The 27,948-nt window shown below is 40.1% G+C and overlaps 1 protein-coding gene across 1 annotated transcript; it reads left to right on the top strand.

Moving 5' to 3' along the window:
• The first annotated feature begins 354 nt into the window (after positions 1 to 354).
• OSTF1 (osteoclast stimulating factor 1) lies at positions 355 to 19,614 on the top strand. Its single transcript, XM_055699028.1, has 10 exons — positions 355 to 679; positions 10,584 to 10,630; positions 11,255 to 11,305; positions 11,389 to 11,452; positions 14,333 to 14,386; positions 14,807 to 14,914; positions 15,358 to 15,407; positions 15,523 to 15,601; positions 16,073 to 16,171; positions 17,844 to 19,614. Exons 1-10 carry the CDS (start codon positions 646 to 648, stop codon positions 17,900 to 17,902), a joined length of 645 nt encoding a protein of 214 aa, XP_055555003.1. The 5' UTR covers positions 355 to 645; the 3' UTR covers positions 17,903 to 19,614.
• Positions 19,615 to 27,948: the final 8,334 nt, after the last annotated feature.

Raw genomic sequence — 27,948 nt, 5'->3', positions numbered from 1 at the left:
GCAGCTTAAGGCGCCGGGAAGGCACCCAGCAGAGCCCGCCCCGGCTGGCGGGCTCCCGGACGGGCTCAGCCCCTGCCTCCCGCGCCTAGTCGCGGAGCTGCTCACGCCGCGCCCACCACTGAGCTGCGGCGGGGCGGCCCGCGGGCGCGGCGCTCCTGCCACACGCCCGGAGCGGGGGCACATGGCAACCCACCGGCAGCACCACCTCCCGCGCTCCTGCGGCCTCGCCGCCGCCAACCGCCGCTAGGGCGCGAGCCCCACCCGCTTCACGCGTCCCGCCCCCCGCCCGCGTGCCCCCATCGACCGCCGCTCCACTGCGCCGTGCCTGCCCCTCGCCCCTCCCGCCGCGGGGGGGGGCGGGGGGAGGGGCGGAGCCTCGGCGCGCGCGGGGATTAGCGGGGTCCTGCCTGGGGCTGGCGAAGCGCCTGCGGCCGCCACCAGGGGGCGCTGCCGGTAACACCGGCCCCACCCGCCCGCTCTTCCTTCCTCCGCCCGGCCGCCCGCCTGCAGCCGCCGGCCGCGCATCGCCCCTGGGAGCCCGGCGAGTGCCTGCGCCCTCCGCCCCGCCCGGCATCGCCGGCCCGCTCGCAGGCAGCCCGTCGCCGTCCCGCCGCTTCCCCGTCCACGCCCGGGCCGGCCCCAGCCATGTCCAAGCCGCCACCTAAGCCGGCCAAGCCAGGTACGGGAGGGGCCCAGCGGCCCGACCCGCCACCCCCAGGTCGCTCGTCGGCCGCGCGCGGTCGGTGCGGGGCGCGGGGCAGCCCGCTGCCGGCTGACACGTGGGCGGTTCGGGGGTCGGGCCCGGGCTGTCAGAGCGGGGAGCCCAGCCGGGGGGAGCGGGGCAGGGCCGCCTACCCTTTCCTTTCTCCGCCCCGCCGCCATTAACCACCGCACCGCTTGCTCGGCGGCGGCGGGTGCCCTTCCGCGGCCCGAGCACCGCGGCCCCGCTGGGGCGGGTGGCGGAGTGGCCCTCGGCGCGGAGGCGTCGTGTCTGGGCGGGGTCCCGCGCGTGCTCGGGCTCGGGAGAAGGTTCGAGAGCGGCCGCGGGGTAGAGCCGGCGGGACCTCAGCTGTCGCGGCGTGCGTAGGGCCCCCGGCCCCGGCCTTCCCCCGCGGGGGCCCGGCGCAGGCCCGGCCGGTGGCCGCTGCCGAGGGGAAGGTCGCACAGGCCGGTGGGCGCAGGAAGCCTGTTAACCTGTGAAGAAGCAGGCGTTGAAATACTCCGAGGGTTGCCCCGTGGTTCATGGGCTGGCAATACGCTGATACCTAACAGCGGTTTTGGGGCATAGTCCCGTGCTACATTCTTCTTCTGCGGCACCCGCCGCTTTTGGCGCTCCCAGCAGCCGTGCTCCATCCCTTGACGTTCTGGTGTGAGTGTGCACGACAACCCTTCTAGTGCATCTAGTTACTGATGCATAATTTTATGCTCCTGCACCCTTTTCAGATAAATTCAGTGCAAAGTTAGTTTCAAAAAACTAGTAAAAATCAGAGATTTTTCTAAAAATACGTTGAATAAACATTGAAAATGGCAAGGTTTTAAACCTTGGAGTAGAAATGGCAGCTTTCAGGTAAGCATACATTTGTTTAGGGCTTGGTTGGTTTTTTAAACAAGGAATTGATACAGAAAATGAAATTGCTCTTTCACATTTATGTATCATCTCCCAACATGAAAGGTTGAATTCTTACTTGAAGGTTATAAATTAAGTGTGAATGTAATTAAATAGATAGGACTAGTTCGTTTTTCCCAGAATACGATTATCTGATCCCTAAACACATCTGAATTGCAGTATTTTTTGCGCTTAAAATAGTATTTGAAATACTGGGGTTTTTTTAGAAATATGCATATGCATAACTTAATTGAGTACCTTAACTAGACAGCTTATAGAACAAGTTTTTAATTTGAAGGCAAGTAAGTGCAACCCAGTTAGACCACTTAAACTATTGGTCTCAACTTGCCAATAGAAGCAAAACCTGTTAAAGCTTTCTAAATGTAAAGTTTCATCCCTGGAAGAATTTCCTCTGCCCTGAAGTTTGCTAAGCCTCTTACAAAACAGCTTAGTTGAAATGAAAAGGACAGTAATAGAAATATTGCTGTCGTGGACTCTCACTGAAAACCAGTACTGAGGAAATGAGATTCTGAAAGCATGTGGTGTTGGTCTTACCAGCTTCCATGTTTGTAAGAAGGGCAGATTTTTCCAGTGAAGCTGATAACTCAGTTTTCTGATTTGCAAAAAGATAAGTTAAATTTAACAGGAAGATTTTTAAGGAGTTGAAGGCTTTGGCCCTATGTAACCTGCAGGAGCTATCAGACTAACTCAGATGTGTTATGTCTAATACTAGGTGTCTTTCGCTACTTTGCTGGGGTGCAGTTTTGTGGTATGCTTGATCTGATAAAACGTGGACTGCCATCAAAGGGACAGGTTCCCTACACCCGTCCTGCCATTTAGTGACATGAAAAGCTGGATTGGTGCTCTGACTTTTTGTGTTAGGTTGGTTTTATGTCTGATGAACTTGCTCTGCTGCTTTAGTGCATGAGTGCTTGACACAGCAGAAGGGAACGAGTAGAAATATATGGCTGAAGGAGGAAGAGAATAAGACTGTCTTGCTAGTGGCTGCTAGAGCTGATTAATGGTAATAAGATTCATTTTGCTGAATCCCCAGTTTCTGAAGAGAGAAAATCTTAGGGAGGTTTTGAATTGCATTCAATTTTTTCCAGGACATTTTCAGGAACAGATTGTCTTCCAGCATACCCTAAAATATTTCTGTAGTTGTATGTTCTGCTGTGTTTTGGGTATAGTATCAGTTATGCCTACGGTGCTGTCATTGAATCTCTCGGGACTGTAGACATCAAAATGCGCTCATTAAGGACAGATAAATACAGGAACTGCGTGTGGCGAAATTGTTGCTACAGGAGCATAGTTCTGTCTCTTTTGGTGACTTTTAGACTGTGGTTGGTGGAATGTCTTCGTGCATTTGATCAAGCTGTGTTAATTTTTCCTCACTGTTACCAGGCATCCAGTCTATAAACTGGGCTATAACCCGTAAACTTTTCCTTAGTGTTCAAGGAAAGAAAAAAGTGCAGGCAAGATAGAGATGGAAGGAGATATAACAGGTGGCAGGGATATGAAAACATTTAGTGAACATCCTTTCTAAAAAAGTGAGTGTTTAGTGATCATCACAATGGTGTTGGATGTTAGGGTCAGATGGCTAGACAGCGCTTTAAAAATGTGGGGGTTAAAAAAGGAGGTGTGAAGGGAGAAAAACTAGCTATAGCATTAAGTGTGGTTTTCTTCTGTACATGAGAGTGTTTTATCTGTCAGAAGGCTCTTCTATTAATCCTGTGACGTGCACACCACATTAGGATTTCAGTTACGGAGAGATCATTTTGACATCAATATATTTTAGAAAACCATCTGATGTGTTTATCAACACTTGTGCTAGTATTTTGGAGTCTGTGATTAGCCCTTGAGTAAGGGCTCATGACTGTTTTCAGAGGATTTAGAAGGCTTTTAATTTCTACTGTTTTGAGGCTTTTTTTTTTTGTTATAAACAAGTGCCTAGCTTTGCTTTTCTCTTGGGGGTCTGTATTATTATTGTTTTCTAGCTGTAATTTGTATTTAGACTTGCTGTTGAAGATACAAAGGAGCGGAGTGGGAGTTGGAAATAGCAGAAACTTTCTGCTCTGTCAGCATTATGCAAAGGTAGAGTTTCCCCTCCATCTTTCAAAACTGATGTCTCAAACTGCATTATTATTTACAGAATTAATAAACCTTTTAAGTAACTTTGTGAATAGGATTAACATCTGACACAGAATGTTTAAGTCCTTTGAACTTGACAAGCTGTGTTGGCTTCTGCTAGTTGTATCCTTGAACAGCATGCTCTATCTGATCACACATTTTTGATCAGAGCCTTATGTAAGTGTGCAGCAGCTTTTGGGGAGATGAAAGTGTTATGTCAAAATTTTAAAGAAACCTTACTTACTTTCATATTCTCCAGACAGAGTAAGGTTTGTTGATCCTGGCCTGGATTCCATGCAACATTTACATTTGATAGGGGAAGACCAGTCTTTGCCTCAGTGAAATTACAGTTGGAAATTACTGCAGTTGAGAGGAAGGGAGGCAGGGGGGAGCACAACATATGTAACATAAGGAGTTCTTACTACCTTAGAGTAGGTCTGTTGACTTTGCAGCCACTAGCAGCTGTCACAGTTAAAAACAGGATTCTGAACATAAAATATTTAGTTTGAATCACAGTCAGGTTCAGTTCCCCTTAATTCTTAGGTGAGGTAGGAGCTGTGACAGCATTCACAGGAGCGGGAGACCTGTGTTGAGTCACATGCTTAAGCTCTTAGCAGTAGGCTTAAATTTGGCTTGCGTGTTGGTGGTTTGGGTTTCTCTTAGCTAAGGAGGTGTGAGCATGTGAACTTGGGGAGTTACGCTGTTGGTCATCAGCTCTAAGGGGAGAAAGACATCAGAGAACAATTAAACAGTTCCAAGTCTGATTTCAACATGAATTTTAAACTTTCATTTCTGACTCCAAACCCTGTTTCTACTGCAGGGTGCAGGGACCACAAACAGGCTTCCTACAAGCGAAGGCATTCTTGTCTATCTGTAGATACAAAATTAGTAAGAAATAGAAGATATCAGAATCAAACTGTGCCAGTGAAAATTCATTTGTGAAACTGTGTTCACATACATCTTCTGTGAGAGTATTCTTAATTCTGATTTTTTGTAAACAAATGCTATTTGTTCCTTCCACTCCAGATACTGACTAGAGCAGTCCATGATTGTTCCTGGGCTACCCGCATTTGTCATCTACACTGGCACCAGTCTACCCTTTGCATTCTTTTCAATATGTTTGTTTGTTAAATACACCCTCCCCACTTCCTCCCCTCTGATTGGTATGCCCTGTGTTCACTTCCCCTTTCTACCAAACACTACTTAGAGGTGGAAGATGATTCTCTAAACATTGAGGACTCCAGTTTTTTCTCAGTTGTGGCAATGCTTAAGTGCTGTGTTGTACCCTTTTCTCTCTGTGCAAGGTCCTGTCAGCAGAATGCCAGAATGCAAGCTGCAGTCCTGTAAAACATATTTCCACTCTTATTCCTGCTTGAAGGTCTGGGTGTAAAGCACCTTATTTCCAATTTCCTGAGAAGCCAGAAAAAATGTTTCCATCTGGTCATAATAACCTCCTAATAAAACTGCACATCTCCTGAGAGACGTGCAGATTGTGACATGAACATCTCTGCTTACTAAAGCAAGCTTCAAGCATATCACAAATTATTGTGATATTGTTACTTGACCAAAAGATTGTGACTTCAAATTGCTGCTGTGCACTGCCAGGTTGTGTAGTGTAAAAAACCTCAAACTTTGCAGGTTCTTAAGCCAACATGAAGAAAACAAAGAACTCTGTTTGCCGCCATGCTTTCTGTGAGGTCAGGCAGAGGATGCCTCTCAGTTCCTTCAGATAAATTAATCTGAATGTCTGCCAGAATTCATATTGCCAGTTGTACATGTTCTGGGAGGAGACTTTAAAACCAGCATAGGCCATGGAACATGCAAACTGTCCTTTTTCTTCCCTGTATCCCAAATCTCATTATTATCTTCTCTTTTTCATCCATTTGTTACAGGTGGGGATTCAGTTTTCAGTCAGGTTGGTGCTAGAGAGAGTACCTTATTCTCAACTCCTGTGAAGCCTTGTGTGAGCAATGAGGAGGATGACTGCTGACAGTTCAGGATTAGCTTGAACCCTTACAGGAGCTGCTAGACTTAAGTTTTTAAATTTATGTGTAGATGACCATGGCCAGTTCTGGTTTTCTAGAGTGCAGAGATTATCCCTTTCTCATATGACAGGCGCTGATAGTGCTTTGTGACACCCAGTGAGTCTGTCTATCTAAAGTAAGATAATTACTCTGATTTTTATGGTAGTCCAGAGCTGCACACTCTAAATACAGCTAATGAAAAGATGCTGCATCAGGATCAATATCTAATTTATAGAACCTTGTTTGTATCAATGAGATGTGATTGTGTATGTCAGGTGAAGCAGGGTGTGAAATGCTAACAAAAGACTCATATCAGTCCACTGGGGGACAAGCCTCGGTAGCTGTCAGTGCTGGCTTACTACCATGATTATTTTCTTAACTAAAATAAATGCCTTTTGCACCAAGTACTTTTTTTTTTTTTTTTTTTTTTGGATGAGGAAGTAATACAAATTGACAGCTAATGAAGATGCTTTCCCTGCCCTTTGGTGCTGGAAGTTCAGCCTAACTCAAATACCTAAATAAGTAATGCCTTGCAAGGATGGGCCTTTTTTTTTTTTTTTCTCCCTTCTTTTTTCATATTTTTTTTTCCCCCCCTTATTTTTTCTTTTTTCCTTTTTTTTATTTTGGTTGGGTGTTTTGGGTTTTTTTTTTCTTCTTTCTGTTACAGATGAATGCAAAGAAAAGGAAAGCGGAGAATGCTTTGGTGGGAAGTTGAGCAAAAGGGGGATTTTATTGCTAGTGTCTGTGGCAGTATAGAGAGAAGCTGGGATAAAAACAGAAAGGAAGTGCGGGGAAAGCGTCACTGAGAGAAACAGTATCTCCTTGTTTCGAAAACAGCACTTCTTTGGAAACAGTCTTCTGTTAATGATTGCAATTAATTAAAAATAAACCTCAAATGCTAGGAGGAAACAAAAAGCTTCTAGTCTTTCGAGAAAAGGTCTTTTTCATTTGTATTAAAAAGCAGAGTAGTGATCTTGTTTCAGTTCAGTACATATCAGAAGCTGCGTTTTTAAGTGTTGTTACTGTTTGCTTCAGTTTCTTCACTTCTGTGCACTTAGCTGGCAGAAGGTCCATATTAGAAATCTGAGTAGCCTGTTTCCTTTCCTCATAAAAGCAGAAGTTTATAGGAGAAGACATCAAAAATAGTGTGGAATTGAGGGCATGAGGTCAGTCCAACCTGATAAAGCTATTTGTTTTATGTTGCTGAGTAGAGAAAATTATTAGTTTGACTCCTTTACCCTGTTGTGTTGCTGGGGGAGGGTTTGGCAAATTATGGCTTTGGGGGGGGTTGTATGCTGAGAATATTTTTATGTTTGGTATGTGTAATAAGTTATGTTTTTTATTTGTCAGGTAGTTGTTTTGCAGATGTTTAATGCAAATTCTATGAGAAGGGAAAGGACGGCCCTGTGGCAAAAGTATGGGATTGAAAAGAACCATTTAAATTTCTCCCTGCACTTAGAAAAAGGTTTACTGTGGGACACAACACTGCACTGTACCTCCATTTCCTTTGTTTTTATAAAGGGTACTGCCTTTGTAAAGTTATGCTGAGAACAGAGCTGTGTATATTTACCTGGTGCCTTGAAATCTTAAAAAGGTACATGTGTCTTTTGTATTCTCTTTATTTTGTTCTCTGGAGGTACGTGGTGGAGAGGTGGAGTCAGTCAACTTTGATATATTCGCATCAGTGCTAATGGATTAGTTCTCCATGCCACATGAAACCTGCAGCGTGGTTCATAGTGGAGAGATGGTTGTAGGGGGGAGCACAGGAGGTCCACAGGCACTTTCTAACTTTTTGTTTATTCCAAAGGATGCCTGCCAATTAAGTCTGTCTGTGTGCCTAGGGATGGGCTTTGCTAGATAAAAGTACTTCAAGTAATCACATGTATCTAGTAAAATACAGTTTGTCTGTATTTGCTGAACAGGAATTAAGTTTAGTGTGCCCTTTCCATCCTCACATTTTGTGATTTTAAATCTTCTAGACTGATTTTTTTTTTTTAATTAAAATTTGGCACAAATAATTACCACTGCAAGTGGTAAAGTCCTGTTGTTCTTAGGTCTTAAGTGTAGGAACGTGACCAGGTTTCATGTCCATTTACCGACAAATATTTGATTGGTGCCAGTAATGTGTAGTGTTGAACTCCCGTATAAGGTACTGTAAAGCTAACATCTGCCAGGCCTGTGGTTCTATAGATTCAAATCTGTACCTTGTGTTTCATCAGGAAAATGTTTTAGAATATGTTGTGCTGCGTGTAACACCACAGCTTGACATTTGGGGAAGTCACTGCTTACATAGAATAAATAATAAAAAAAACTGAACAAAAAACCCCAAGCATCTACTATGAATTGCCTTTTGTTGAAACAACATGTCAGCGATATTTTTATCAGCATCAGTGTTTCCATGCTTCTTGTCCTCCCTTAAAGTGTGATAGCTTTAGAAAACATGTTGATACAGATGCAGTACATTGTTACAGGAAACACGTATGACACACAGAAATCTATGTGTCTCGCTCTTCCCTGTCTTCTGCCATCTTTTCATTTCCCCTTTTAATATTTCTGGTTCTTCCCTTTTTTGTCCATTTCCTCCTTTTACTTACATAAAACCTCGAAAATTGGTGGGTGATGGTTTAAGCCGCCAGAGTCATCAGTGTGCAGTTCTATCTTGCATTTTTCTGTCATCTGTGTAAGAAAGCTAGGAAGGAACAGTATTCAGTGTCACCCATTCTGTTTTGTCATGTCTTGTTCTTTTTTCTTTTATTTGTCTTTTTTTGTTGTTTTTTTGGGTTTTTTTGTTTGGCTTCTCCTCAGTTGCTGTTCAGAGATATCATTGTGAAGTTTTTAGATCTAGAACACATGACTAATGTCCTTGTTCATCATTTCTATATGGGTAACAAACTGAACAGAGGGTTCATCCTTTTTAGCTGTTGCCACAGTGCAGCTGTTTAGTTTCTGAGGCAAACGGTTGACAAGTGTTGGACCTTTTATGTCTGGGAAACAGCTGCTGTGTGAGAGAACCAGTAAACCAAACTGAAATTCTATGGTGTTATTCAAAAATAAGATCTGGGAGAGGCATGGGATACAGTTACAGATTGGAAGAAAAATCATATATACAGTGTCTACATGCATTTGGCAATCTAGAAAGTTTATATGGGTTAATTTTGTGGTTATACTTTTAGAGATACTGAGCCCCAAAAAGCCTGAGGCAGAGGTCTACGGAAATGTTTTGCTTAGTTGTTACTATGCCTTGGTAAATACCACTTCATATTTTTTGCCTGTTTTTTGCTAGTAGTCTTTGCTACCCCACTATCTAAAGGCCTACACACAATAGTGATGACTCTAGAAAGTTAACTTAAGGGCTTAACACGTGCTGTGGCATGGCCCTTGCTAGGGAATATCCAGAGGTATTTGAAAATGTATTAAAGAGCCACCCCAGGACTGTGGAGTATGCTGCAAAGTGGCAGCTTATAGAATTGAGTACCATCCTTCTTTCTTAAGCCTGTCATCATATATACGTTTAGACTGACATTTCTAAAGCCCTTAAGTTAACTTTCTAAAGTCATCACTATTGTGTGTAGGCTTTTAGATAGTGAGGTAGCGAAGACTACTAGCAAAAAACAGGCAAAAAAAATTCTAGCCATGGTTCTTTACAGAAACACAAAGGCTTATTCTTGAGACATAAGGAAACCTACTTTCTCATTATTCAGTTCTCTCCATATAATATACTACACAAGATTTTATGTAAAAACATTTTATTTTACAGTACTAACCTTTGGCAGTAGGTTCATCATTTTCTCTGAGGGTACAAAATAGCCTGGGCTAATTGTTGTCTAAGTAATGCATTGTCCTCATGGACCGAATACTGCTTCAATCACAAGTTACACTTTAAACATGTATAGTGTAAGAACCTGAAATACAGCTACGTAGTTAAGGTATTTAAAAGTAAACAATACAGACCAGTCTGCATAATGTATTACTCCATTGAGTTCAGTGCACTTAAGCAGTTCAGCTAATAAAGTCATGTAAGATACATGGGTTTTTTTTCCTGTACTCATCTTATACTTTCTGCTTGGTGTTCTTGAAATGTACCTTTTTTGAATTACAAAAAAATGTTTATAGGGATGCTTCTTTTGCAGTGTATGCAATTAAATTTGTACCTGTCTGTATTAAAGTTAGCTTTTCTTGGCTTGGATGCTGCTGACACTCTCTTTAAAACTGCCTTATTAAAAGCAACATTGCCCACTTAGTGGAATTGTAAAGGCTATAGCTTATTTTAAACATCTGAACATGTTAGTTGTACATTCCATAAATAGGACTTGGTGACCACTTGTCATTTTTCTTGATGCAATGATTTCTGTGGCATTGCATTATTTTCCTAATTAGAACAACTGCAAGTATGAGAACATGTTGTAAACATTGGCCATTGTTTTGTCTTTATTCTTTCCTTATTTCTGTATCATTTAACAAATCTGATATTAATAAAAATATATACAGCATGTCTGAGTGTGGGGAAGTACATATTACTGAAACCACGCTTTGCCTCAGAAATTGATGGCAACGCTTCAGTTGACTTGCATGGTGAGCTATGAAGACTGTTAGGTGTGCACAGGAGGCAGCTGACATGTAGCTGTTGAGTTGGCCCATTTCCTTCAGAATCTGTGCTGCTGGGTTGAGTCTTCTCATCCTGATTTTCATTGCCAGGCACAGAACAAATTCATTCAGCAAGTAGATTTAAGCGTTAAGGAAATGAATTTATTTAAATTTGAAGACTGTTACGGGTATGCTGTGTTTAGAAGGCATGATATTAATACTGGTATTTTCTTTTTTAGGGCAGGTTAAAGTGTTCCGGGCCCTGTATACATTTGAGCCCAGAACGGTAAGTACATCTAGATTTTAGCGTTTTGAGAAGCTTCATTTTAATCTTGTCTATAATATTTCTTCAGTTCTAGCTAGGGTTGGCCTGTTAGACTTACTGTACTATGTTTTCAATGAAAAAGCCTATTGATAGATCTTGGTTCTTAATGTGACTAAAACTGCCTGATTAATTATCCTTCTCCTTTCATAAGTCCAGCTCTTCTTAAAAGCAGTATGTTTTCTTCTCTGCTATGGGCTACGTGCAATCTAAGATCAGCGATTTATGTGATTTTTTTTCTTATATTCCAAAGGCAACAAATTAAGAACTAAGATTTCATGAACTGGGACCAGCCAAAAGGGTACACAGGATACACTTGACTGCTTTTGTTGCACAGTGGTCTGTTGGAAAGGCCCCAGTCTTTTCCTTTAGTTGTCAGGAAGGTCACAGGTCCGTAAAGTTAGCTGTAGGCAAGTAAAACTACGGTATGAAAGACTGTCATGCTGTTGTGTAGTTGCTAGAGAATTTGTGTTATTGTTCTTTTGAAGGAAGAGCTGAACGGACTCTGCTTTATCCAGGTATTTGTTATATCTAAGTACATGTATTCAGATTTTTTACTTCTTCTTTTTAATTTTTTTTTTTTTAAAGCCAGATGAACTGTACTTCGAAGAAGGAGATATAATTTACATCTCAGACATGGTGAGTCTAAGACATCCTATACAGACTGAATACTTCTGAGATGCAGCATATCCCTTCTAAAATATTTTCCCTTTTCTGTACAGAGTGATACGAATTGGTGGAAAGGAACTTGCAAAGGGAGAACTGGACTAATTCCAAGCAACTATGGTAATGTGTAGAATATTTTCATTTGGTAAGGTCATTCACAATCAAAGGAAATCGCCAAATAAAAATAACTGATAAGTTTAGTTTCAGAAACTGATCACACTATTGGCATTTAGCAGTCCTCTTACCACATTTTTTTCAGAAGGCATCTGCAATAGCAGTCACTAGTGGACATCAGTGTGGACAGGCTGTCTTATGTTTTTATAACGTAGAGACAGCTTGAGTTTGCCAAGTTTTCATGTTCCTGGTTGTGCAGTTAACAGCAATAAGTGTTCTCAGTTTTGAGGGGAAGAACACTGGGATCTAAAGGATGGTTTTACAGGTGGCACACAAAACTGGTATGCTTGTATTCTTGATACTCTTAATGAACATACTGCAGTTCTTAAGGTCTTCTCATTAGAAGTATCTTGGCTATATTCCTTCAGTCTGTGTAATGCCTTCTTTAAGTACACCTAAGGATAGACAATCAGAGCCGTTAGTAGCTTTGAGATCAGGAAGTCTGACACAGCATGGGATCTTACAGAGATAGATAATCACTACTGGAATTGTTAAGTAAACCTGCATATGGAGAGGAAGCTAAAAGGATTGTAACAGTTCTGTAGACCTCCTTTGATTATTTTTTTCCCTCCCACTTAAGAAATAGGGCTGTTTTGTTTGTTATTTGTTGCTTTGTAATGGATATATTCAGCCACAGAAAGCATTGTTTTCTTGGGGACTGCACCCATATCTGTTTGGGCTGAATAGCCATTGCTTTTTCAGATTCAGATAGTCACTTTGAAAAGCCGTGAGTACAGATGACACAGCATAATGTCTTTCAAGTCCTCCCAGGAAATGTTGGCAGAGTTGCAGTGCCACATGGCAGATTGCATCAAAAGTGCTAGTATGTTAGTAACTGTGGTTGCTTAATGTCCCTTCTTCAATAGGAGACATTATGGTAGCAATGCCATGTTCCCTGCCCTGACTTGTAGTTAGTAGAAATAATTGAATAGAAGCCTGTGGTGCAGTTATGGAGACCATGGCACCAAATTTCACTTCATTTTGTAAGTTCCAGGCTGATTCTGCTCTTGCCATCTGCCAGAGGTAGTCACTGTTACATCCAGGGAATATTTTACGTGTGCTTACCTACACTCACATTTCTTTTTAACATTGGAGTATGTTATATTTAAAATAAACCCAACACCTAATTAAGTTGTGTTTCCATTGAGATAATTTGGAAAAGTTGCTTCCAGAGTGGTTTACTGAAAAGTTATCTGAGCAACAGTTTAACTTCTGTTTTAGGCCAGGTGTAGGGTTTGGAGGGGTGGTGTCTCTGCCTTCACATTTTCACATTGCCTTTGTGTAAGCAAGACAGAAGCCTACGCGGACCCTAAGAATGGAGAGTACCAGGAACATGTCTTCTGATTGTAGACAAACTACAAAATCCCCAAAGGCCTGCTTTTGCTGGTTACCACTATTAGGACTGCCTAGGTTCAGTCTTAACCATTAAAACACTGTGATCTCATGTGCTCTTCTACAACCTCTTTGGAAAAGGTGGAGACAGACCTGAAACTGCTGTCTCTGGTGGGGTCTTGTACTCCATCTGCTGGGCTGGAAGGAGAATCAGTGTTATGTGCATTAAAAATACTACTGAACTTCTGACAAGAGTTAAAGAAAAAGTTAATTTTAGGCTTTTGAGACGTTGTTAGTATTAATGCTTTGTGCTGTGCACAAGCACTACTCAATGTGACTAGCATGTTCTGCTTGTGTAATGGCTGGCTGCTCTGGGCCTGGCTTCTCTTGCATTTTAAAATTTTGTTCACTGTTTGCACAAATTTTTCAGAATCTAGCATTTGCATTTTATTTTACTCACAGCTAGAGAGATAAGCATGTGAAATTTTTCAGTTACAAGCATTATGGGAGGAATACACACCAAAGTAAGAAAAGATCCAGGTAGGCCACAACAGTCTTGAGACTTTCATTTCTGGTAGCTGATATACATTACATTTACCTGCATTGCATCTGATTGCAGTAACAGTTTGATTTGAAGACACCCTTCCACATTCTCCTTGCCTCCTGGAACAAGCCATAGCGCAGGGGCTTAGAGAGCCTACTCATCTCAGATTGTACACTGTCCTATTTGCCTGTACCCTTAGGAGTCACAGGGTTTTCCACCTAAAAAAAAAGTTTTTAAAAAAGAGCTGCTAGATCACATTTCCACTTGCAACTGCTTCACAGTGCTGTTCAGCTTTTTGCTGTTGCAACAGCACAGTGATCAGGAGCTGTTTGCTGCTCCTCTTCAGTAAAACCTAAAGCTTGTGGGATGAGGAAAAGGTCTACAGAAGCCTGAACTTCAGTCTGCTGATCACTACATTCCTTGTTTAAACAGTTTTGATTTGCAGACCTCCTGCAGGTTTTCCAGGGAAAATGAAAAAAAAAACCCCGACCACTTCTGTAAAACAGATAGGAAGGCTACTGACAGTGATTTTTATTTTTTTTTTTTAAACTTACCCTTCACAGACCCCTTGGAAATAATTCACTCATAACTACAGATGGCAAGCTGTTGGTTGAAAGCCTAGCTACATGCCACTGCTCAGTCATCTTCGAAGTGTAGAAAAAGAAATAGCATCTAAGATGAAATATTTTCAGATTCCCAGTGGCTTGTAGTCACTGATCAGTTTGATGCTGTTCTTTGAAAATTTTCACAAGCTTTTCTCTGAATTGCTTTCCCATACACAAGAAGTTGAAGTGCATGAAACTAGTCCATCACTCACAAATCCCCTTTCATGTTAGAATCAGATATGCATTACTGGTTATTCTGGAATAAATCACAGTTTTATTTCAACATAGGTGTCAAATATCTGTTCAGTGTCAGAAGTAGTTAGAATTTACTCTGTTTCATTTCAGTGGCAGAGCAGGCTGAGTCTATTGATAACCCACTGCATGAAGCTGCCAAACGCGGTAAGTGTGATTTGGGTTTTAGCTGTGTAATCCTTTAGATGATTTGTTTGTTTTCTGCCAAAATAATAATGACATACTTGGAATGAAGAAGTCTTGTATGTTTCGGTTGTCTGATATCTTGAACAAGTTACCTGGTAAGTTTTGCAGATTTCAGAAGCTGAGCTGGTTTACAGCCTGGTTGAATTGCTGCTCTGCGATTGTATACACAGAAATACACTGTGCATTTAACTACATGGGGATTCAAAGGTCTGCTGGGAGTTGAAGGAAAGACGTTTGATATAACTTGGACTGATTGTTTTATGATTTGTTAAGTGTTGCTGCTAATCACTTTTTGTCCTCATAAGTTCATAGGAGGACTGATACTTTTTAGTTATGTTAACTTCAAAGAAAGAAATAATAAAACCTGAATTTGTCTTTCAGGCAACCTAAGCTGGTTGAGGGAGTGTTTGGATAATCGAGTTGGGGTCAATGGCTTAGACAAAGCTGGAAACACTGCTCTGTACTGGGCATGCCATGGAGGCCACAAAGGTATCAGAGAATTAATTTGAAATGACTGTTCTCTGGTTTTCTTGATTTGCTTGTTAGACTGATAAAGCCAGGATTTCTAAAATGTCCTTCTAGTTTGATTAAAAGCAAAGTTAAAGCTAGAAGAGGGGTTCGGCGCCATCAAATGCTGCATGTTTTGTTGTTGCTGTTGAAGCAGGCATTCTAATTAGCCTGTTAGAAGCAGAGCGGGAAGAAGGATAGACTAAAAAGAAGTGTAGTAGTATTTTGGGTATTTTATGCAGTAGCATTTGTTTGTGACCAATGATTGTTTGCTCAGTGCAGTCTGACTGTTACAGATTTTCATTAGCTGATTGGATTGCTCTATCATTAAATCTTAGCCAAAATGTATATTATGAAGGCAAAAAAGCCATTCTTGTTTCCATTAATTTATTCTGTTTATTCCTCCCCTGCCCTGTTTTCTGCAGATATAGTGGATGTTCTCTTTACCCAGGCAAACTTAGAGTTAAACCAACAGGTAGGTTAAACCAACAGACCCTTACAGTAGAGGTATGATGTTATTTGTCCTTGGTACAAGCTGGAAGTTTTTTTGCTATATTTTAATCCTGTTGCTTTTCCCTCTGACTCCACAGAACAAATTGGGAGACACAGCTTTGCATGCTGCTGCATGGAAAGGTTATGCAGATATTGTAGAGATGCTGCTGGCAAAGGGTAAAGATCTTCACCAAGGTTTCAACAATCTGTGTGGCAGACTAGATTCCTGAATGTTTATTAAATAATCTGTATTTTTTAAGTGTTTTCCTATAATGCAGGTACAGTCTTTAGCCAGCTTACCTGCCTGATTTTGTAAGTCTTGCAGAAAATTCTGGCAGCTGTTTGGAAAGCAGACATTGCATCTGCTCAAGATAAATTTGATCCTGCTTTGCAGACAAAATTAGGCACTTAACTCCAGAACAGCAGTGACATCTGCTTCCTGGAAGGGGAGAGCAGCCAGTGAGTTCCCTAGCCAATTGTAGCTTGTGGAAGAGCATCCATAGCTTTTAGTCTGCTCCAGAGCAGTCCACAGTTGAGATTCCCTAGTCCATTACTGTTCTGCCTGTGCTACTCAAACTTGTATTGTAGTACCGTTGCTCAAGACATAGCTGGGACAGTGATTCATGATGAAAATTTTATATTGTTAAGGGGCAAGAACAGACCTGAAGAACAATGAGAAGAAACTGGCCTTAGACATGGCAACCAATGCAGCTTGTGCTTCCCTGCTTAAGAAGAAACAGAGTGCAGGTATTTCTGATTTTTTTATTCTGACACTTTTTTCTTTTTTAGAGGACACTATTTTGACCCAAATATCTGTATGTTGATAGCCATAAAAAACAGTCAGGAGCTACGCGGGCTAAGAGTTGGGTTTGGAAGGGTTCACTTGGGAGGGTTAATTCAGCAGAGCTATGACAGAGACCTGTGGTTTATCACATTTGGTGTTGCTGACTCCACACAAAATGCCATCTTGTGTCAGCAAGAGGCAAAGGAGTTCAGAAGATGTGGAAACAATAAGGGAAGGGAAGGAAATGGAAGACAGACCCTTCAGAGTGGAGAGACAGAAAGAAAGCAAGGATGTAAACCACTTTAAAAGCAATGTGCCACAGGGAACATGACATAAGAGTAATGATGTGGTATGCTCCCCCTTATGCCTGCCTGTTCCTCCAAACTAAGCCAAACAATCACCAACAGATGCTCCTCTTTTATTTCCTTACTGCTAATTTTCTTTTAATTTCTTATTCTTGTGTCACTCTGAGTGACTCTTTAATAGAGAAATAAAGAAATTAAAATGTCATGATTGCTGAAGATTATTCTAAGAAATGAAAGTTATTAAAATCCTGTCAGAAAAATGCAAAGAGATTCTGTTGTTTGTGCTCCTGAACAAGGAAAGAGTTGTTATACAGAAGAAATAGGATTTGTCCTTTCTTAAGTACAGCCCCTTGAGCACAAGGCTATACAATTTCTTTTCTTTCCTTTCTTTCTTTGCTGCTTCTCCTACTTCAAAGAGAAAAAAAATATTTTTTTCCCCTTTTTATTTCCTTTATCAAAGCAGTTGAGCAGGTCAGTTCTAAATGTACTCATTTTTCTTCTTGGAGAAATCTAAGATATCATGGTTATCAGTTCTGTGAATTGTATCGGTCCTATTATGTCGGCATCTGATATTTTTAATAGTTTATTTTAATATGTTATTACAAGCTATGACTGATGAGGTACTTGTGGTTCCCGGCTCTCGGTAGTACGATATGATACACATTATATGTAAGCCATGTTCCTGTTCCCATATATTTGAAAGTCTGTGGGCACATAGTCATCTATCAAGAAAAACCCATGCTATTTATCTTTGTACAGTGCCAAAAGTAGATGTAGTTCTCCAGGCACTGCGGCATATCTGGTGGATATACTTTACTTTAATACTCCTGTTTTCTGCTTACTGTCCTTCAAAAGCAAAAGCTCACAAGTAGATCTAAGAAATATTAATTCAGGAAAAAACGTGGGTGAGAAAAGAGGGAGGGGAAAGAATAGATGGAATGTGTTTTGATTTTAAGCAGAGAATGACAGCCAGATAGTCTCCAAGAGTAAAATCATAGAGGCTTTTCCACCAACTCACCCATCCTTTCCTTTGCGATTTAAATGTAATACATACAGAGAATAAAATTAAAGAGTTCTAGCTGTTGTGTACAGGTTCCAAGGAGCCAGAAGATGGCTCTTGAAGATCACACAGAGGCTAAATCTCATATGTAGGAGTTGTGATTACTGGTTTAGCCCTACCTTAGACCTACAGCACCATTTGTGTAGCCCTAACATTTCTCAGTAAATGATAGAGGAATCAAGTTTCTCAGATGCTGATTTGCAAGCATTGCAAATGTGCAGCTTTTCCTGATTTTATCCTGAATTAAGAGTGAGCTTTGTTTCTTTACAGGTTCAGTCCGAACATTAAGTAATGCAGAGGAATACCTCGACGATGAAGACTCCGATTAGCTTTTTTTCGTTCAGCCTGAAACACTGTAACTTGTGTTGCCTTGTCATTCCCCAAAAATATCCTTACAAGTGTAAAAGCATCTTACTTAGAGTATTGCAGTCTTCCAATATAGCGTGTAAACGAGAGGATGAAATCATGCTTTCCAGGGAATAATCGTGTGCCAGAAGATGCCACATTTTAAATCAGAGTTCCTTTGGAATTATCTCACAGAGGAAGTGTGGCATACCCTTATCGTTGAATGGGCAGAGGACCATCTTCTAAACTCACAGATTTCATCTCAGGCCTTTGCAGCAAGTGCTTTGCATCTCTGTAATATGCTCCTCCAACTGAAAGGTCCTTCTGGGACAGCAGGACACCATTATAGGTTCCTTTGTGCAGATAAGATAATACTGGCAGGGTCAGTACTGGCTGAGAGGCATGAATGGAGATGCTGCTGTAGAGAGTGACCATCTTTTGCCCACATGGAGCCAGCAAGACAAGGTTTGGGTTTTTTTCTTTTTTTTTTTGTAATTTTTTCCCCCTTCATTCCTTCCTGTACCCCTTTAAGTAAGGGGTAAAATGACATGGGACAATCTGCCCCGAATGCTTTATCTTCCTTATTGCTATGGGCCCAATCCCTGAAATGTAAACTCAGGTGAAATGCTTGCTTAAGTCAGGTTTGCTGGAGAAGTACACTTAATTTTGGACTTAGTGACTTGATTATTTTGCTTTTTGAAGTGCATTTTGCTGAAACTATTTGCAGTGAAAGGAAGACAGAATATTTTTCTATTTATCCTGCCTTAATTTTTTTTTTTACTGATATCTTGCTTTTATTTTTTAAAAGTGTTCTTGTATTTTGTCCTAAATTACCTCAAAGCTTAAGTGTGTTTGAAGGAATGAGGGAAGATGTATATTGAATATACCACAGGTGTCTTTGGGAGAGATATCTGAAGCTGAATAAACATTTTAAAAATGTATTGCTTCTTCCTGTGAATTAAAAAGAACTAAAAAAACAAGTTGAGCCACTTTCAGGCTTCCCAGCAGAGTTAAAGAAAATAACTACTTCCTTCTGATTGCTCAAATAGCTGCAGCCAAATACTGCACCCTATTAGGGGTTACTTCCTTACTGTGATGGCAGAGAAAATGTTACAAGTATTTGCAGTACAATCTCATTTTCGATTTTTGTGGCTAGCTTTCCTATTAGCAACTTTAACAGATTCAGTCCAAGACAGCAGTGTGTGATACTTAAAAAAAAAAAAAAAAAAAGAAAAAAAGAAAAAAAAAAAAAGCCTTTGTGAAAGATTGGGGATAAATGAAAAGCTCTTGTGAAAGGCTGGGGATAAATGAAAAGCTTGCAAAATATTGGGGATAAATGAAAATCACACTAAGTATTTTAGACATTAAAAGAAGTCCAGAGTGCTCTGACATCCCACTTACTGAACCAGCTTTTTGTATTTTTATTATCCTGGAAAGAACTATATACAGGTAAAGCTTGTTAAATAAGCACTTATGAAAGAAGGCAGTGTTCTATTGACCAGAACTGTAAGATGTGTAAGATGGAGGCATTGCACGAATAGTCATCTGCACATAAAATTCTAAACTGTTTAAGTGTTAAAACTATAGAACAAATGTTTTAGCTTTGTGAAATACTGCGGTCAACTGAACAGTGATGTTTTATTTTCTGTGAACTTTAAGATCCTAGAGGGGAAGAAATAAAAACCAAAGCCACCAAGTTTTTCTCTCTGGCTTTCATTAGAACAATTGTTGAACGTGACTCATAATAGACAGAGACTGTCCTGCTTCACATTTTATCAACCAACTATTTTTACTAGCTCAGACTTTTACCACATGCTATACTGCATGCTGTTGATTAACATGTTTGAATTTCACAGTGCAAGCAAAAAAGGACCTGTAATAAGGGGCTGGAGAGGCAAGAAGGTTCATGTATCTGTTACTTGAGTCTTTTTCCGGCGGAAATGAAGATCATGAGGTTAAATTCTTTGTGTCACAGGACACGGAGAGAATTGGTCATCCCCAGTGACCATTTTCTCTACCAAGCTTTGGAGGCAGAGTTTGTATTCATAACTCTTGATGTGGTGTCTTCCACCACCATGACTTCAACATCCTGCAAGTTGATTGCAGCATTTGATCTAAAAATTGTTGTTACGTTCATGTCTGGAATTAGCTGCAGTGGGAAGACCCTGTGTTCTTCTGCAGATGCATCTAGGTGCTGCAAGGGAAGAATGGTGACAGAAGCACAAGTTAGGCCCAAAGATTGCATGTGAAGTCCTGAAGGAGGCACATGCAGATCGCAAGGCAGCTAGCTAGCGCTAACTTTGGGGTTTTGTTTCTAGGACCAAAATTACTGCTTTTTTACCCCCCACCCCCAACTTTGTTTTTTCTCATGCAACTGTCTACTCATCTTGAGAAATGCAATTCACTGTGAAAATTTACAGGCAATAAATTAATTTTTGCTTAACTCTATCAGTTAAATTTTGGTTTAAAACAAAAAAGAGAGCAAAAGTCTTACAGCTAGAAGGAATCACAGCTGGAGTAAGTTGATACAGTATCTTGCTAGTTGTGCAAACCTCCTTACTCCCCTTACATTTCTCCAATGTGTGTGTCACGACAAGCTCGTGGATAAATTTAAGACTCTTTCCAAGGACAGCTGTGTTCAGGTTGTAACAGTAAGAAAAATAAGATTTTAAGAAGAGCAGCAAGTTGCCAAGCTCGTGTTGTCTCCTAACTGCATATTGAAGGATACTCTGTCTTGTGTGCTTCTGGTTGAATTAGCATGTGTGCCTTTCTATTGAAAATCAGCTGTGTTCCAGTTGGAAGCGGTGTGCTGTTAGGGGATGGAAATTATTCTGATTTATTTGAGGCTTTTTCAAATGAAACCAGTACATTTTCTATCTGCTTCATCAAAAATCAAATCTAATGTCTGTTTTGTAGAAGAAAAAATTGGTCATTTCTTGAACTGTCTTTAATATAGTTCTTAAACAGTCCATGTGGATAATCTTCAGGTTATTAAGCTGTTTTACTAAGAAAAAAGCCATGTTACTGAATTCAGCTTTTACATGTCCCATCACCTGAAATGTAATTTGCTTGAAACAGTTAAGGTCACATAGAGGTGTTTAAAGTCAGTGGCCCATTTTCTAACACACTCTCCAACTTAGAGCCTTCTCTGCCCCCTGAATCTGAATTTTTGAAGACAGCATCATTCTTATGTTTGAGTTTTATATCAAGAACCAGAGATTGCTGGAAGTAAGTTAGCCTGACCTTGTGATTGTTTCAATTATGTGCTATAAAGTCAGATGTTTCCATATGCAACATACATCACTGAATTAAAGATCTGTTTTCAGTTGTTGCCATCTTCTAATGAAGCCATTGAAACAGAGCAGAGTAAAAAGCACAGGCAATCTGCTGCTTCTTGAAACAGGTGTAAGCTGAAGTTACAAAGTGTTTCAAGACAACGTTAGTCATATTGTACTTTGATGATATGAGGAGATAGAAACAAGCAGAAATTAACTTGAAATAGCATTCTTCAAAAATTAATCTTATACCAACTTGATACAAAATAAGTATAATCTGCTAAAGAAATGAGAAGGCAACAGCTGGATTTTTCTTAAAGCTACTTAATAAAGAAAAAGCAGAGGAGCTAAAAATAAGACAGTAGTACAAAAGCAGTTCAGAAAAATCTAACTTTAAATCACAGGTTCTGGGGCAGAATTTGGACTGGTGGTAGTGTCTGCCTGTGGCAGGGGAAAAAACTACTGGCTACCCATTTACCTGATGTCTGCTGTTTCCCAGCTGATAATTGATGCTGAAGATGTGTCCAGTGTGCAGCCTCTCCTAGGAAGCTGCATCACTACTTTATCCTTCTACCAAATTTAGTGGCCTGCCTTTGGGCTTTGTAGAGCATATCTATAGCACACCATTGAACTCTGCTGGAAGAGATTTCTGTGAGACAATCTTCTACTGAGCCATGTGCAATGTCACTGGGAAAATTAGTGTCATCCAGCAATGTTCACCCACTCAGTTACAGAAGCAGGGGCCACTTTCTGTGCTTGTGAGGAACTCCTGAGGTCAGAGGCTGGAGGGAGCCTGTTGCAAAAATAGTAGTAAATGGGATTTTTTAGTGCACATAGAACAGCACAGATCTTGGCAGAGTACCAGTGCTCAGCTGTTCCACGTGTATTAAGTTTATGCAGCCAGGAAAAGGTCCATAATTTACCCTTTTCCCTTGACAGCTTTCATTGAAATTCTGAAGCACACATCAGAGGACCTATATCTGTTGTCCATAATTGCTTGGGAGCTTTTCCTTATAGAGGTGGATTATTTGGAATATGTGCTATTTCTTAGCATGAAAATCCATATTTTATCTTCCATTTCTCTCCAAAGACTGACTCTTAAAGGACTTTACTGAGACAACATAAAGCAGGTGTGAAGACATAAAGTACCACAAGCAAATTGGACATTTAAAAGTTTATTATAATCATATTTCTGATCTGAAGGTCTGAAGCAAATCTCTGGAAACAAGTAGAGATACAAGAAAATGCAGGACCTGTGTCTTTGAGCTCAGCACAAACCTAATTTTGTTTCTTTGGTTTGTATTGCTTAATATATATATTTTTGCTCACAGCCTTACTGCAGTCACATCTCCCAATTGACTTAATCTCTACAAGGACATACGGAAATTAATCTTCAGCCCCCCTTTGGAGGTGTTCAACATAAAGTTAGAATTAAATCCTCAAAATTTACATCCATTTTTAATGTGTTTTTCCTGTTCAGCAGTCTTCCGTAACACAAGTAGTTGCAGAGTGTTAGTAATTTACCTCAAGCTTTTTTAATTGAAGGTTTTAATTTTATCTTCTTGTATAATTTCCCTAATGTAGGTAAAACTGTGGCACATTTAATAAAATCTTAAATTCATGAAAGAGTAGTACATTCTCTTCTCAGTCTATCAATTTTTACTTCTCTGCAAAAGCTAATTTATCTGTTCTCTTCCCTAAGATTTGTTTGAACTATTTTGCTAGAAAGTCCCACGGAGATCTGACATCCTGCTGCCTAGCTAAGAGTTTAAAACAGAAGAGGAACAGAGAAACAAAAAATGTGTTTGGACTAAGTGAAGTTATACTGAAAGCAAAAGCAGTAAACATTCTGTTAATGAAAAAGTTGTGTGAGGGGCAGGTTGAGTAGCAGGCATTGTGCTTAAGAGAAAGGCCTGAGTTAGCATTTACTTTGGTTTTAACAACTCCCATCTAATCAGAGAAATTGGCTGATTCAGTTATAAGGCTGTGAGTACTTCTCTAAAAAATGGTTTCCACATGGAGTTACTGCAGTGAAAAGTCACTGAGTAATCAGAATGCTTGCAAATTTTATTCTGCTGAAAGACTGTAAGAGTGCTCTCTAGTCAGACAATAATTCGAAAGCATGAGCTACTGCAGAGGCCAAACCACAGCAAATAGTTTCTCTTCAGTAGGAAGATCTCTCAAGGTGAACAGTTTACATATGCTTATTCAACTAGTGCTGAAAATGATTGAATTACTTCAGTAGTGTGACAAGGTTGTTCCAGTTAAGTGAGTTTGATGTGAAAAGCCATTATTACACAGGAGAAAATAGGTTGAAAGGATCTGGTGATGCTTGTATTTAACTAGGAGTCATTTCCATTGAGTTTTACCGAAAGTCAGGCTACACCAGACATGGCTTCAGCAGTTTTCTTAAAGCTTTCAGATTCCAGTTATACTCATGCTGGGGAAACTCCAGTTTAGCATTACTTTACCATTTTAAGGGCTGTTAGCTGTTAATTAGTTGAGCTCTGGTTTTGCCGTTTTCTTAGTGACACCAGCTGTCTGCAGCTTAGGTAGTTATTTGCATTTTAGTTGAGTACTTAAAATCAAAGGAAATTCGGTATTCTTGTGCTAGTCACGCTTTTCCAGTTGATTAACTGAATGACTGACTGAAGTGCACTGTAGCCTTCCCCTTACGTTAGTGACCGGATTTCCTTCAACGGTTAAAGTATCCTTAAAGTTGAAAAAAAGAAGAAAAAAAAAAACCCAACTAAACTAGCACATGGATTTTATAAGGCTTAACATTTTTGTTGACCTAATGGTTAGTGAAAACTAACGTGTCTTCTCAGATGTGAAAAGCTAAGAGTGCAATATGGCATCTCTTTACATACATGTTAGACCGGGTATTTAAGTACCTGCACACCAACATAATAACATTATTTTTATGTAAATTCATACAGGCAGCCTGAAACGGCTGTTACCTCATTGTATAATTGAAGTGTGCATATATATATGGCTTGGTTTGGGGCTTGCTTAAAATTAAATGATCGTTTGTCAGAACTCAGTCTCAGGTTTCCAGGAGGCATTTACTTGGGCCTTAATTCAAAAGGAGGGATTTCGTCTTGCATGAAAGAAATAAGAAATATTTTTTGCATATTTGGTGTTCTTAGATACTTGTAACAATGCTTTGAGACGTAAGTTGAAATATTCTGCTTTTTACACAGTGAGAGCTGCTAAGCACTGACTGATTCTAAAGTACTTCCCACTTAGGTTATTTGGCCTAGGCTCTTGTATGTTAATGCATTACTATTTGTGCTCAAATTAATCATTTTGATTTGATTTAAAAAAAGGTTATATAAGCTAGTGATTTCCTGCATACTGTGCGTTGAAAATTGATCACGTGCGTAGCTTGGTGGAACCAAGTGCATCACTGCTATTACCCTATCAAGTGGACTTAACTAATGAGTTAAGTGGTTCTCCTATTTGGGTTTGAAGAGCAAAGCTGAATTCTTTTGCTTTCCATATCAGAAATTTGAAGTCTGCAGACTTCATTCATTACATCCTCTATGCAGTTCTGTTTTCTGTGTTGACTGTATCCTAATCATTATGTTGTACAAACATATTTACTGTCTGGACAAGGTGACAACACAGATGGACTTTGCAAAATGCAGCTGCACCTGCAGTCAAGCAAATTGAAGCTAAAGAGTGTCCCCAGTCTGGTTTTGTGGTTAACAGATGCAGCATAAGATAGCACAAAAGTACTACTTTCTCATTATAAACTGAATGAATTTTTTGAATTTTTGTAACTCTCTTCTGTAAATACGAGAGTTAAATCTACCTACTAGAGAACAAAGCCTGATTTGTAGAAGAACATTTGGATTAATTTTTTCTGATAAAGGCACATGGAAAATGTTCCTGTATTGAGCAGTTTATTAAACATAATTGTCTCAGTTCACATGAATGTCTACTCTGTGATTGCAGTAAAACTTCTTGATTTTGACCAAAAAATAGTGGCACTTTGCAAAAATCTGTTAACCAGTCCTTCAGTAGTTTACTTCCATTTCGCTAGACAGGCAAATACTTCTTTTGCCTAGTTGAGTAGTAGTCCTGTGAACCAAACTTGTAGTGGATGCAGAGCAGGAGGTGTAACTAAATGTATCAGCAATCACAAGACTTCCTGGCTCAAACCAGAAGTCTAGATGCGAAGTAAATTGTGTTTCTACTACTCTTCTGAAACAGCTATTTTCAGCTGTTCTGCAGTGAAGAAGACTCCTGAAATAGGCTATCATAGAAATACATCCAGAAGCTGGGATTAGACCAGTCTGGGGGTGTGAGGGATCATCTGAAGCAAAATTACTGGAATCAGCATAAAATATCAATTTTTTAAGAGAAAGGATGGATAAATATACATGCAGACAGCTCGACTTCAGGATGGTTTCCCTGTTTAAGTATTAATGCTTACAGTAATAATTACTGTAAAATTCTCATCCTTGCAGTGGATTTGCACTAGTTTTTAGCTGTTGGACTTAAGCTCCAGTTTAATTCATGATTCCTTCTTTATTTTTTTCTTAAAATATGTGTTATATATGAACACCTTTCTGCGTAGCCAGGGGGTGAAGAAGGAAAGAGGGAGGAGAGGGCTGAGACTTCCTTAGTTTGTGGTTAGTCATTTCCTGCTCCCCATGCTTCAAGATTCGCTGTATATCCTTAAAACCAGTTTTTCTGCTAATTTAATTTTCTACCCTTCTGCCAATTACTTGGAAAGATTGCTTAATTCTCATTTTTAAAGGCAAAACAGGTATGATTTGTAGGCAAGACAAGTCACTGCATTCTCAGTTACCTTAATTTTATCTACTGTTGCAACCATTTGAGACGGTCCTAATGCAGCAGTCATGTTCATTTCTGCAGTAGAGTGGGTGAATTGAGATTTTAATAGGACTAAGTGAAAAGGAGGGTTTGGCTGATTCCCACCCCCCACCCCACCCCCCAAACATCAAAAATCTGATAAGGGCAGGCCGTACAGGTTCTCCATATGTTCTTCTGCTTACCTACCATGAGGACCATGCATGCAGATGTCCCTTTCACATGATGTTAATACACAGCTGTGCTTCACCACAGGTCTAGAAAAAAACATTCCTATTTGCTGTACTTCTCTTAAGGTCATGTCAATATTTATGTCCTCCTACAGAGGCCTTTCAAGAAAGAGCAGACCATGGACAGTGTGAATTGTTGTAAGGAACCATATCAAGGTTGGCTGTCTTAAGAGTAAGCACAGCCCAAGATGCAAGAAACCCAAGAGAATTAATAAAGGAAGAATGATAATATGAATATTATAATTCATTAATATTATTAACCATTAATATATATAATGATAAAATACTTTCCAGTTGCTTAATATGAAAGGCTATTGAGATTGTTAAGGAAGACTCTTTAAAGCTGGAACATAACCCTAAACACTAGAAAATTCCAGGCAGACAGGATGAAGCTAGTGTGTCCTTACACAGGAAGCAAAAGCAGCACAGTTGCAGTAAGCTTGCAGAAATTTGGTAAGCTTGCCAATGAGGGCTAGCAGTGTAAAAACGATGGGACGTTAGCCTGAGTGTCTAACCAAACCTGATGGTGCTATTTGTGAAGACAACCAGTTTTCAGAAACAGCATACCTATTTTCATACAGTACACAACAATGCTGCGTGATACTCAAATACAGTTCTAATGCAAGGTATGTCTACTAACTATCCCGCATCTCAGAAAAAGGTCTGTTTTGGCAAAGATCTGTTAAATGCTGAAAACTGTGTGACATATCTCAGTTATATCAAAATTTAGCATCACCATTGACCAGATCTGTGGATGTAATAACAAACTTGTCAAATGGTAAATAATGATGCAGTTTATGAGTATTCAAATTAGGTGTTTTCCAAGAAAGCCAGATGCAAAGTTACGCACATAGGAAGGAGGGATGAGGAGAATACAGTTAGAGAACAGCAAATAGTGATTTTTTTCAGGCTGTAACCTCTCCCTAAAATAAATTTCGTCCTCTGAGGGAGGATTTGCAAAACATTGTCTGCTTTTTTCCCCTGTTCTTACCAGTCCATGCCATACTCAAATGGATGAGTCAGTCCACCCTTTTGGCATATGGCAGCTGAGGGTGGGAAATCTGTTGTGGGTTTGGTTTTTGATTGGGGGTTTTTGTTTTGGTTTTGGAGGGTTTGGTGGGGTTTTTGGGGTTTGGGAGGTTTTTGGGGTTTTTTTTGTGTGCAGGTATGAATGAATTTATTTTTTTATTCCACTAAATTATATATTGATTTATAGCAGAAAAAAAGAGTAATAATCAGTGCAAAGCCAGCACTATAAGCTCACTTTATACAGTGCTTCTTCACAAATGCGAGAGAACCTGTTGCAACCGAAGCAGTCAGATTTTGTAGTAGAATTTGGCTGATCTGCCATAAAAGGAATCAGAAGGGAAATGACAAAAGGGTGAATATCTTGGGGGGGGGGGGGGGGCGCGAAGAAAAACCAAACAAAAATGCACTAAAATTTTCTATATTCCACTTCCTGGTGTGTGAGGCTGCAAGACCAAATATGTCTTTAGTTATTCTTGGTAAGTGACACTCTTGTGCCTGATTGTATTTTACTGGTTCAATGGAACCTTTTCATACTGATGTGAAAATAAATCCCAAGGATCAAACCTCATGCTTTTCCGATGGCCTTTTTCTATGGTGATGTTTTGCTCCTTTTGCAGGTCCACTTTTCTGCCAATTTTTAAGAGAGTATGTTTC

The sequence above is a fragment of the Falco cherrug genome, chromosome Z, assembly GCF_023634085.1.
Source record: "Falco cherrug isolate bFalChe1 chromosome Z, bFalChe1.pri, whole genome shotgun sequence".
Classification (NCBI taxonomy): Eukaryota; Metazoa; Chordata; class Aves; order Falconiformes; family Falconidae; genus Falco; species Falco cherrug.
The sequence above is the reverse complement of the archived record's forward strand: the minus strand, read 5'-3'. Positions and strand labels throughout refer to the sequence as shown.

What these genes read in the sequence shown, in the direction of transcription:
- OSTF1 (XM_055699028.1), top strand. Translation starts at nt 646, where the DNA reads ATGTCCAAGCCGCCACCTAAGCCGGCCAAGCCAG. An exon ending in ATACATTTGAGCCCAGAACG is followed by an intron (nt 10,631 to 11,254) that starts GTAAGTACATCT and finishes TTTTTTTTAAAG; the next exon opens with CCAGATGAACTGTACTTCGA. An exon ending in ACTTAGAGTTAAACCAACAG is followed by an intron (nt 15,408 to 15,522) that starts GTAGGTTAAACC and finishes CTGACTCCACAG; the next exon opens with AACAAATTGGGAGACACAGC.